This window comes from Sturnus vulgaris, chromosome 14 (assembly GCF_052056855.1).
Source record: "Sturnus vulgaris isolate bStuVul1 chromosome 14, bStuVul1.hap1, whole genome shotgun sequence".
Taxonomy (NCBI): domain Eukaryota; kingdom Metazoa; phylum Chordata; class Aves; order Passeriformes; family Sturnidae; genus Sturnus; species Sturnus vulgaris.
The window spans coordinates 11,497,703-11,510,068 of record NC_142256.1 but is presented as its reverse complement, the minus strand read 5'-3'; the positions used below and the strand labels follow the sequence as shown (position 1 = coordinate 11,510,068).

Below are 12,366 nucleotides of genomic sequence, written 5' to 3'. Positions count from 1 at the left end.
CTTAATAAGCAGGAAAGCATTTGAGTCTAAAGTTCCATAGTAATAGTACACGAATGGGCCTGAGGTAGAAATGTTCCTGTCTTCCTTTTTCCTGTTTGGTTAAATTTCAAAGTGAATTTTTGTAGTGACAGATAAATGCAGATGCTTCACTGCTTTGTAGGAAGTGATTTCTGCCCCAAAGCAGCTGGCTGTAGAAATACCACTGAACCCATATACATGTGCAGTAACATCATGATTTATACTAGAGCTCTTCATATTCCCTAATCTTGTAACTGTACAGCTTTATCTTAAATATCTTGGGCTTGTGTGTATGGACAAGACCTGGCTTAAGTGAGACAGGTTTGTACTGTCTTCTGCAGCTTTGCAGAAGCTACTCCTTACAGATGTTACTTGCAGATGTTACTCCTTAACATCAGCAGCTGAACTCCAGTGCTTACTGTAACTTTGTTCCCATTCCTCAGCTGCCAGTGATGGATTAAAAGAAGAGCTCAAGGATGGGCTATGCATGTCAGGGGTGCTGCTTATCCCATAGGCCTGATAACTTCCCAGGTACCTTGAAATATTGCTTTCCTGGGGATACAGAACACAGGCACTGCAACAGTGATGACAGCTGCTTCTTTTCCTCCTTTGACCCTTTTCTGTATTGGACTGAAGTGCAGCTGGTCTGGAGAGTAGTCAGTGCTTTGCATTGTATGTCTTCTACACATAAAAGATTAATCTGTTGTGTGGTGAAACTTCTTAGTTACTTGTTGTTGTGGATGGCTTTGAAATTGTCTTTCCAATCTTTTGCCTCTCAAACTTCCTTTTTTTTGGGTAAATTGATTCTAGCTTGAGTCATTGAGCATCCAACCTCCTTAAAGGTGGTTTCTATACAATTAAGAGCCATGAAGATAAGTCTCGGGTTAAAGAAAATGTGACATGAGAAATTTAATATCTATAATTTCAAACTTTAAAAACATGTGGTTAACCTTCCAAAAATGCTTTTCCTCATTATTGTGAGCTTTTGGGGTCAAAACTAAGCTTGTAATAGAAAAGTGCACTTACCTATGGATTAAAATTATAACAATAACCATCTCTCTGCACACTTTAAACCTGATCACTGATGCTGTCTTTTATGTTCAGCATTAAGTCTTATACATAGTGGAATGTGCATTGGAGGCATTATTTTTGTTTCATTTTTCTTTTAATTCTTAAGGTTCTTTCAGATTTCATGAAGAGCCAGCTGTCCTAAAATTCTGAGTTTGTGTGCCCTGGTTTGTCTTGCCTTGCTTTTCTATCTGCATGGCCACTGAGGTAGTTGTGCAGCTGGAAACCTTGGTAATGCTTAGCAGCTTCCTTCTTGTTTATCTGCTGCAGTGAATTTAGTGGTTTTGTAGAGTACCAGTTTGTCAGACTTCTTTCATATTTGCTTTAAGCTTACAGCACAGGCTGATCAAACCCCTCTTGAATTTTGAGTAACTTCATCTGAGTTGAGCTGTGTTTGGAATAAAAGTGGTTGGTGTCTCATGGCCTGCAAACTAAGCTTTTTGAGGAGGGAGAGTGTAAGAGAAATCTTTAGCCTTGGTAAGATCCTATCTGGCAGTGTTTAAACACATAGGAAATGGCTCTGGAACACTTAATCCACTAGGTGAAAGCATGAAGCCAAAACTCACTAAGGTAGTTTCATGGTTGAAAGCAGCAAGTCTCAGGATAGTGGCTGGTTGCCCCAGCAAACCCCAGAACTCTTGTTCCTGTAAGGAAGGCTTGTGGTTGAGTGGTATGAAAATGTGTCTCAAATTTCACAGGAACATGTGGAAACTTTCTGACTTTTAGAAAAGCAGTATTTCCAACCAAAACTGGACTGCTTGTTGCTAAAGATGTCAATGGCAAACTGCAGGAAGTACAAGAACTTGAAGATCTTGTAGTTTAGCACACTGGCATTTTAGCACTGTGGAAGGGAAAAGTAGAAGTACATCCACCAGCTAAATGGAGGGGGAACAGCTAAATATTTGTGGCTGTAGATGTATCCTATCTTGGGTCCTAAATTAGGGTACCTGGAAGACCACGTTCCAAGTTGTTTTTGACTGGCATATGAAACTGCAGGTGTGGCACCAGTTCTGAGCTCCTCCAGCAATAAGGCTGGCTGGCAGTTTTCTCAGATGTACTAGACGTGCCTGTAAGAGAAAAAGATGAGGTGGATCTCTTTCCCTAACTAGAGCAACATTCAAGTCACTTGTATCATGATATAACTGGAGATGATTTGGCCTTTGATGCAGGAACATGATCCAAGTGGAACGCCTTTTCCTCTGCTTGCATGCTTTGGTCTTGCCTGTGTGTAAATAGTGTAATAGAGATCAGAATCTCTACTTGTTTGCCAGTGTGGTGGTATGTTTCCTGGGCTGAGAATGACATCCATTTTCAGTCGTCGTCTTGATGTTAAAATGTACATTTAAGAGGCTGCTTATGGCTCCCTCTTCTGCTGTGGAGCAGCACCCAACAGCAGGAACATAGTTCAGAGGGAGCTGGGTGAGTACTGAGGGGAAGGACAGGAATTGTCATACAGATCTAGGAAACATGGAGTAAAGAGGAGTGAGAGAAAAGGTTACCTGAAAGAGCTTCTGTTTCTTCACTGAACATAAGTTAAAAAACCCTACTAATTTGTGCTTAGACTTCCTGCAGAGGATGAAGTGAGCCACCAGAAAGGCACCTTTTCCCCTATGTCAGTCTGGCTTACTGAGTATAATTCTAAGCTAAAGGTAGCACTCAAGAGTTTTGTAGTAGCTGGTCAAGGTACCATGGGACGGCTGGATTTTAAGGCTGCATCTAATCTGTATCAGTCTAATCTTGTAAACCAGGCTTTAATCCAAGGCTAAACGAGACTCAGAGACTGACTTAATGCTCCCCCTGGCACGAAGAAAAGATGCTGCTCTCCAGATGAGAATGTAGATTTTAGGTATTTAAGTATTGTGGTCTGTGTTAAAGAGTACTTTCTATTCTCCCATCCTTTGTGCCAGCCCTTCTCCATCCTTAGCCACTGCCAGTAGCTGTTTGCTTTTTGGAACATCTCACAGTTCATTAGGGCTCTGAATGCTGTACACCCCCAGACATAATTATGCTGTTGCCAGCCAGATTCCTTGCAGCTGTAGAAAGCTGTTTCTTCATGCTTTTTCCCTTGCTGAATGGAACTAAATAGCCTGCTAAAGCTGAGGAGGGAGGAGGACTATCCTCCCTGCCTTAGTTCAGTGGCAGCTTGGGACTGTGATGGTGAGTGCTGTGCTGTCTCCCCTCTTCTCTGCCCCCAGCTCGTTGTTGTTGTCTCTGCTATTGCTGTGCAGGCTTCTGCTGTGGAATAAAAGTCCTTTTGTGTGGGACCACAGTGTGGAGCCTTTCAGCTCCTTGCTGGCAGTTCAGCCTGTTGAATTCCCAGCATAAGCTGCTGTCAAGTGGAAGAGAGGAAAGCAGACCCATGCAGTCGAGTGAGGAGCTTCCATCCCATTCATATGTTAATGCTTCCAAGAACTGAGCTATCCTTGGGCTCTAGGACTGCCTTTCTTCCCCTCCTTGAACCATCTGCTTCCAGTCACATAATCACAGAATATGCTGGGTTGGAAGAGACCCACAAGGATCATTGAGTCCAACTCCTGGCCCTGCACAGGACCATCCTCAAGAATCACACCATGTGCCTGAGAGCATTGTCCAAATGTTTCTTGAACTCTGTCAAGCTTGGTGCTGTGACCACTTCCATGGGGAGCCTGTTCCAGTACCCAGCCACCTTCTGGGTGAAAATCTTTTCTGGTATCCAGCCTAAACCTTCCCTGACAGCTTCAGACCATTCCCTTGGGTTTGGTCACTGGTCACCACAGGGAAGTGATCAGTGTCTGCCCCCCTCTTCCTCTCATGAGGAAGTTGTACACAGTGCTGAGGTTCCCTCTCAGTCTCCTCCAGGCTGAATGGACCAAGTGCCCTCAGCTGTTCCTCATAGGGCTTCCCCTCAAGGCTCTTCATCTTCATTGCCCCATTTGGACCCTCTCTAATATCTTAATATTAGAGATTAATATATTTCTTTTCTTGTGAAACTTCATGTACATAGCAAACCCTGATCCTTCTCCAAAAACCTCCTTAGCTGTGTGCATCCTGCTGTGTGATGCACAAATGACCTACATTCCCCAAATCTGCACGGGCTGTAGCCCAGCTCTCCCGTTCATATTCAAGCAAGTACAAGCTGAATAATTCCATGAACCCCAGTGGGATGATGTACACACATTATATTGATCTAATGTAGATTTTGTCTGTGTGTGTGCCACCAATGGCATCCTCTGTTGAAAACTGAGTTTCGTTTTTCTGCCTGAAAGGAACAAAGGCACTAATGCTGCTTTTGAAAGGCCAGAAGAAATGCCTGATCCAAGCCCTAAATAATCTAATTAGTGATGTGCTTGTGGGGAACCTATGTCTTTGGTGTATGTTGCCAAAATACAGACCACATCAGAAGGAAGAGAGTGCACCTTTGGGCAGTACAAAATTTTATCAACTGACCTGGCTTTCACAGGGCAAAACAGATGGTTTTCACAGGGCAAGTCTCCATCTCTGCATCTGTGTTAGCCCCTTTGAAATGGGGAAGCTCTGAGCAAGCCCAAGTTGAATGTGAAAACACCTGACAGTGTTGTACTTTAAGAACCACGTTAACCTGAGGACAGATGTCTTCTTCCTTCCCTTTGTGCAGTGTTGGAGGTGACCAATGGGTGCCTTGTTTGCCAGTATGAGACCAGCTCCTGGGTCTTCAGGATGTGGGGAAGCTTCACTGTGCAGACTTGCTGCGTCCTGTGGCATGTCCCAGGTTTTTCAGGGCACAAAGGGGGATGTCAGGCTTTGGAGAAACTTTCACCTCCTTTTAACCAACAGTGGTATTGTACTGCAGTAGTCTTGCTGCCCCCCCATGAGGCTCTTGTCTCAACATGTCTTAAAAGCCTTCTTAATTCTTATTTACATAGCATGCCTGGTGTGCTAGGGAAGTAAGTACAGAGCAAGCTTACATAGTGCTGTAGTTAATGTCTGTGGTGGCTCTTTGTCCTGGTACAAGGGATAGCATATGGATTTAGCCTTTGCACTTCCTCTTAATGGTGCTGCTCAGTAAAGAGCTGTATGAAAGGCCTGTCTATAGCTATCAGTGGAGTAGAAACAAATCTCAAAGTAGCACAGCCTAGCAGGGTGATTCATGACTTGCCCAGGAATAGTACATTTGCATGGTAAGTGTGGGGTGTACCTGAAAATGGAGCTGTGTTCCTCATTCCTGGCACTCACTAAACCTGTCAGAGCTGTTGCATTGTATTTTGGCTATATGTTTGCTTATAAGTAGCTGGAAAAAAAGGTCCCAGCTGTTGTTATAAATAGCAACAAGCCTTAAAGAGCTGAAGGAGAAGAAAGAATGTTACACACACATCCACTTAAGACCTTTTAGATGCCAAGTCATCTTTCTGTGCACTGCAGCAGGAGAGGTAGGTGGTCAGGGCACTGTCTTTGCCTGAACTTACCTTTAACACATTCTCAGTAAGTTCAGTCCATCTGGGGGTCTTGCTAATAATCACCTTTCTTTCAGGTTGTCAAGACAATTGGTTTGCGAGAAGTTTGGTTTTTTGGCCTTCAGTATCAAGACACCAAGGGTTTTTCAACATGGCTAAAACTGAACAAAAAGGTATGTTTGCTTCAAGATTTTGCTTGTCCTTGTTCCCTTCTCTGAGAGTGCAGGAGCAAATGCAGTCTCCATACTTCTGTTCTTGCCTATCCATGCACCTCAAGTACTGCAGGATCAGTGAGTTGGTGTTGTGGAGTGCACACACTCCCTCCTCAGGTTATGAGGAGTTGTGTATCTGACCTGGTCTTGCATCTAACTCTGTCTGTTACCCTTCCTGGTAAAATGCTGATGTTGTGCTCATGTGAGCATCTTGGTTGAGGAGAAACCTGGAAAGTAACTTAGCTGCCACTGCTCATAACTACTGGCTTGTGTAAGTCCAGTGGGGAGAAGTAATGAGGTATTTAGCAGTAAGTAATTGAAAATACTTGCTTTTCTGCCCACTCTCTTCTGCATTGGAAAGGAGAACATTTTGTTCTAGTGCATGCTTATTTTTCTGTGTGTAACCTGCTCCCCTTCATTGTTACATAGGTTATAAAATCTGCTAACTCTGTTCCAGGTAACAGCACAGGATGTACGTAAAGAAAGCCCCCTGCTTTTCAAATTCCGTGCCAAGTTCTACCCAGAAGATGTGGCAGAAGAGCTGATCCAGGACATCACACAGCGCCTTTTCTTTCTGCAAGTGAAGGAGGCAATTCTCAATGATGACATTTACTGTCCTCCGGAAACAGCTGTCCTGCTGGCCTCTTATGCTGTCCAGTCCAAATATGGAGACTTCAACAAAGATGTGCACAAGTCTGGCTACCTTGCTAGTGATAAACTGCTCCCACAAAGGCAAGTGAACCTGGATAGTCTTAGACATTCTCTGTCTTAAAGGGTTTGTGATTTTTTAATTTTATTTTTTTTAATGTAGGGCGTGTTTTGATTGCAATGCTCAGAATAAAACATAACGTTGTGCCAATTTGAGTGTTTAGATTAGTATTCAATTAATTAAGAGGTTTAAACTTAAACTTCCTATTGCTACTCTGAGACTCTAATCTGAAGCAGTGAGAGAAGCTCTAAAACAAAATATACTACAAGGAGAAGCAAAACTGAATAGAATTTGTCATTTGTTAGAAGTCTGAATACTGATCAGTGTCTCTATCTAGCCTTTCAATAAAGGTGTATTTCTTTGAATAACTTTGTGGGGGAGCTCTGGTGCCAATGGAATATTTAATGAAGCATTATGATAGAGTGATGTGACTGTGTGTATGCATGTATGTAGTGCTTGGTTTTAAACATCCCATGAATACTCTTTCTAGGGTTTTGGAGCAGCACAAGCTTAACAAGGACCAGTGGGAGGAGAGGATCCAGGTGTGGCATGAGGAGCATCGAGGAATGATTAGGTAATGGATGCAGTGTGAAACTGCTGTATTTATAGTGTTATTGTGTAATGTATGAATGCATACAAAAATCTGTGACTTGCTTCAGGATAAGTTAGCATTCTTCAGGTTATTTTGCTCAGAATAACTAGGTTCACATGCTTCTGCTCTTGCTGGTCCACATTAGCTGGTTGTTCTTAGAAAAACAAGACAAAGTTTGTAGTTATCTACTAGGGTGATGCTTAGAACCTTTGTCAGATGTTGCTGCTCACTCCACGTGGGACAATAGCACCTTCTTGTTCCAATGGCTTAAAGACTCAAAAAAGAATATCTGCTTTCTTTTTTCATGCTGCAGAGAAGATGCTGTCTTGGAATACCTGAAAATTGCGCAGGATCTGGAAATGTATGGTGTGAACTACTTCAGCATTAAGAACAAGAAAGGCTCTGAGCTCTGGCTAGGTGTAGATGCTCTTGGACTCAACATTTATGAGCAGAATGATAGGTAATAAACCCCTCTCTCTTCATCATTGCCTTCAGCTCCTTCTCAATATAAAGTCATTCAAAATCAATCTCTCCTGGAATTCAAATCTTTAAACTCCACAATTTCTGTATCATTCTTGGCTGTGTTTTTGACATTGCCAGAATAATCCATAAAATGTGCTTCTTTGGATCAACAAACATAATAAATTGGCAAATCTTTTCAAGATAGTTTCACTTGTATCTCTGGTCTTCCTGCTATAGATGCATTCTCCAGTTCTGTTTTTCATTCAAAAAACCAAAAAAAGTGGGATTGAAAAACTGCTTATGTTTATATTTCATCTGCGTGACTGCTTTTGTCTGCTGATTTCAACTACCATAAGAGCACTGAAATACAAGGGTAGATTTGGTATAATTTTGAGCTTTATATTTTAAGTCAAGAATTTGGAATGACTTTGGGCTCTTATTTCTTTTTGCTTCCCATTTCTACAGGCTAACACCGAAAATTGGATTCCCTTGGAGTGAGATCAGAAATATCTCATTCAATGACAAGAAATTTGTTATTAAGCCTATTGACAAGAAAGCACCAGTAAGAAGCAAGATTCATATTAAGCTATTAAACTTTCAGCTTCTTAGCTGAATGATTTCTGTGGGTTTGGTTTTGGGGGTTTTTGGGGTTTTTTGCACAATGTCTTTTCATCAATAGCATTAATGCTGATGTAAGCAGGGGGACCTGCTCAGGGCAGTCGAGTGATAGTTATGTTTTTTTTTCTAGCTAAGAGGGTAGAAATTTAGTATAAGCTTTAACTTTTAAGGTCAGTGACAGGGAGTAGCTCTTTGCTTAGGAATTCTGATTGTCCTAAGATTGCTCAGATTCTCTGATAATACAGTTAAGGATCTGAGGTACCTCTGTTAGCTGTGGATGCTTCCTTTGCAACCTTTTTGCTTTAATAGTGTGTGGGATGATCTTTTGCAGGTTTTTACCTTACTTAAAACAGAAGCTTTAGGTCATTTTTGTAGGGTAGGCTGGAAGTTTTTTTCCTTGCAAATTTATATTGAATGTAATTGCTTTCATCTTTAAGGCCTAATAATTTCCTGTGCTAGCCAGTACCTTCTGTTCTTCTGATCATTCTTGTTCCATTGCTGCTTGAAAGCATTTCCCTGCTGCTGTTCCTCCTTTTTAACAGAACAAAGTTATTTATCCATTGATTGTAACATTTAACACCCTTTCTAGCATAAGCCAAGCCATTACATTCAGTGTGGCTGGCCAGGCTATTGTACAGATTATTGAAGTGGGAAGGAAGGTGGGAGAAGCCTGGGACTCGGTGTGCCTGGTAAACCATCCCAGCTGGTGTTTGTAATGAAGTGGTGTTGCTTAGATGCTGTGTGCTTGGTGCTAGGGATATGTTACAGTGAAACCCACAACACTGGAATGACACACTGGGTGCTCCTGCCCTGGCTGTGTTTGTCAGGTTGAAATCCATTCCCAAAAGAAGTGTCTAACTGCCACTACCAATGAATTAGACATTATTAAGAAAAACTGGCTGGCAACTCTACAAAGATGTAGTGCATACAAAAGGGGCTTCTTATGCTGAAAGAACAGGTCTAATGCTGCCTTTTTCTTGTCCCAAGGACTTTGTATTCTATGCCCCTCGGTTACGGATTAACAAACGAATCTTGGCACTCTGCATGGGCAACCACGAGCTCTACATGCGCAGGCGTAAACCAGACACCATTGAGGTGCAGCAGATGAAGGCACAGGCTCGGGAAGAGAAGCATCAGAAACAGATGGAGAGGTTGGTAGGGTTCTGAGTAACCTGGGTGTGATTAATCACTGCATAAATAGCATCATGTGCTAGATAAATGGCTGGCAGCACCTTAATCTGCTTGAGCCAAAAATAGAGCAGGTTGCTTTCTGCTTTGGTATGTCTAATGGGTTGATAGTAATGATACTCATCACAAATATGACTCCCCATTACTTTCTTAGACTTAAGGGCTTGTCTGTCCATTTGATGGGACTAATACATACCTTGAAATGTGGAGATTTCTCTTATAACATTGCTATTATGAACTTGTCATTGAGATGAATGCCAGCAGAGCTTTTTATTTTTGCACTTCTATAAAGGGGTACATCTGGAGTAAAGCTCATTATCCAAGTGCTGTAGGGCACATCTTGTGTGTGCTCTTTTTGTGTTTACTAGGAAGTGCTCAATTTGATGATAGTTGGTTTGAAATTACATTGTGACTTCCTTCCATCAGAGCCCTGCTGGAGAATGAGAAAAAGAAGAGGGAGTTGGCAGAAAAGGAGAAGGAGAAGATTGAGCGTGAGAAGGAGGAGCTGATGGAGAGACTCAAGCAAATTGAGGAGCAAACCAAGAAAGCTCAGCAAGGTAATAGGAAATGTTTGTGTTTCTTTAATGATGAATACTCTGAATGAAAAGGATTTGAATAGTAAAGCTATGAGCAACTCTGAGTAATTTGTCTCTCCAGTGTTGTGTGCTAACTGGTGCTAGGACCCTGGCTGAGCCTCCTAAAGCCAAATGTAAGCCCTCCATATGCTGAAAAAAAGATTTGATTTAAAGAAATGGCTAACAGCCAAAATGTCTCTCTTGGCGGTGGAAGTACCTTGCCATTGTTCCTGTGCTGGCTGGAAGTTTATCCCAGCCTACCTGTCGAGGAAGGAGTCAAAAGTGTACAGGGGTCACACCAGCCATTGCTGTAGTGATTTACTATCTAATTGCTTGGCTAGAGTTAGTGTGGTGTTGCCCAAGCAAAATACTGAATGCTTCTCTGCCCTTAGGCATGTAATTTTGGTATGGGTGTTTCCCCACAATCCATTCAGGGTGGGCCTGACTTATCCAGCTCCAGGTAAAATGTAAAGGAGAGGAAAAGGGACAGTTGCTTGCAACTCTCCTTTACCTGTCTCTCTGAAGGAAAACCTTTACCCAGACAGACTTTTATCTTCTACTGCTGTTCTTTACTTGATCTCTTGAAATGTGCTCCCCTATTTTTCAGAATTGGAAGAACAGACCCGCAGAGCTCTGGAGCTGGAACAGGAGAGAAAACGAGCTCAGGAGGAAGCAGAGAAACTGGCTAAGGAACGCAGAGAAGCAGAAGAGGCAAAGGAGGCCCTATTGAGAGCATCCCATGATCAACAAAAGACCCAGGAACAGTTGGTAAGTTGGTGAACTGAGAATCAGGTAGAGAGAAGAGTGAAAGGGGAAGCATCTGAGCTTTGGAAGCAAACCAGGCTATGAATGTAGTGAGGAAGCACTATATTCACAGGTTCTTTAAATGTTATCAAGTAGGTGAAAATATACATAAATACAAGTGGATTTGTACAGTAGCTTTGTATTGCTTTTTGCCTTTTTTTGTGTGTGATAATGATCAAGTGTTGCTTTCCCTGGTTTGGACTCAAAGAACTGAGTTTTGTAGATCTGTTTTGGGGAGAAGGAAAAAGAACCATCCCAACAACCAAACAAAACCCTAACCCACAATGAAACAAAAGCTTTTTGGCTTCCTTTCCTCTTTCATCGTGGAGGTATTGGTGGAACTGAAGTTAACAGGAACGCTTGCTTCTTACTGGAAAGATGTGTTTTCATTCAGGACTTGAACTAAATGCTTCATTTGGCAAGTACCTTGGGTTTTGTTTCCACTAAAAGCCTTTCTTCTGCAGGCTGCTGAGATGGCAGAACTCACAGCTAGGATCACACAGCTGGAACTGGCCAGGCAGAAGAAGGAGAGTGAGGCACAGGAGTGGCAGTATAAGGTAAAGCAGAATCTGAGCAGATGGCATCTTTTTGTGGAATTGCTCTTTTTTCTGGGTTGTAACCTAAACTACTGCACTAGATTCCACACTAGACTCAATGCTTGAAAGCTTGAGGCTGTTGTAAATACGCAGCTTTGGCTTTCTCCATGGAATAGGTGACTTATTCTAAATCCATGTTGCAGTTTTTGATTAATTAGACCTGTAGCCCATTTTCCATTAACAGTAACCACTCTTCAAATCTCTGAAGTGTTATCCAGCAGAAAATTTTGCAAATCATGAGGGCTGAGTAGCATTGGGAATATACCCCTTCAGAGGTGCAAGGTTTCCTGTAACAGCACCAAGTGGTGCTTCTGTGAGAAGCCTCAGGCACTTAGGATTATACTGCCTGCCTCACTGTGCCATATCCTACTGCAGGCACAGAGGGTGCAGGAGGACCTAGAGAAGACCAAAGAGGAGTTGAAGACTGCCATGAGCACCCCTCATGTCACTGAACCCATGCATGCTGAGAATGAGCACGATGATGAGCAGGATGAGAATGCAGCAGAAGCCAGCGCTGAGCTGCGGTCAGAGGCCACCATCAAGGACCGCAGTGAGGAGGAGCGCACCACTGAGGCAGAGAAGAATGAGAGGGTCCAGAAACACTTGAAGGTAGGAAGCTGGCAGCAGTGTGTGTGTGTGTGTGTGTGTGTGTGTGTGTGTGTGCAGGTGCTGCTTGTACTTTTCTCGACATTTCTTGCAGCTGGAAGGTATTATTGTTATTTAAAAAGTGAGGGGAGAAGCAGGGAAGGGGGATGATCATGATCTTGCCAGATAGCTGTTTAACCATTGAATAGAGGGGCAGATCTTGTCTCCTGGCACTTGACTTCCATTTTACTGGAAGCACTGAAGTATTTTGAAGCAGTGCCAACAAGTAGCATCTGTCAGATGTAGTGTTGCTTTCTGTGAGTATTGCCAGCCACCTGACAGTTGCTGGCTGCAATGAATTGAAGAACTTGGTCTGATTTCTATCCAGAAGCTGTCTCTAACTGTCAAGTCTGGGTTGCATTGCAAAACTCTGCATTGCAAAAGCCTGGAGTAGCCCACAAGGGCTCAGCACAGAGACATCACTACTGCACTATCTTCTTGTGAGGAACTCCAGTGTTGTATTCAATTCC

At 42.7% G+C, this 12,366-nt stretch overlaps 1 protein-coding gene across 1 annotated transcript in view; it reads left to right on the top strand.

Moving 5' to 3' along the window:
• MSN (moesin) overlaps positions 1 to 12,366 on the top strand; it is a 41,212-nt gene that overhangs the window by 25,123 nt on the left and 3,723 nt on the right. The window contains exons 3-12 of the mRNA XM_014887692.2: positions 5,573 to 5,668; positions 6,165 to 6,439; positions 6,907 to 6,990; positions 7,322 to 7,468; positions 7,936 to 8,032; positions 9,076 to 9,239; positions 9,703 to 9,833; positions 10,459 to 10,619; positions 11,120 to 11,212; positions 11,627 to 11,860. Of these exons, the coding sequence (XP_014743178.2) occupies positions 5,573 to 5,668; positions 6,165 to 6,439; positions 6,907 to 6,990; positions 7,322 to 7,468; positions 7,936 to 8,032; positions 9,076 to 9,239; positions 9,703 to 9,833; positions 10,459 to 10,619; positions 11,120 to 11,212; positions 11,627 to 11,860 (1,482 nt within the window). The remainder of the gene's footprint in view (positions 1 to 5,572; positions 5,669 to 6,164; positions 6,440 to 6,906; positions 6,991 to 7,321; positions 7,469 to 7,935; positions 8,033 to 9,075; positions 9,240 to 9,702; positions 9,834 to 10,458; positions 10,620 to 11,119; positions 11,213 to 11,626; positions 11,861 to 12,366) is intronic.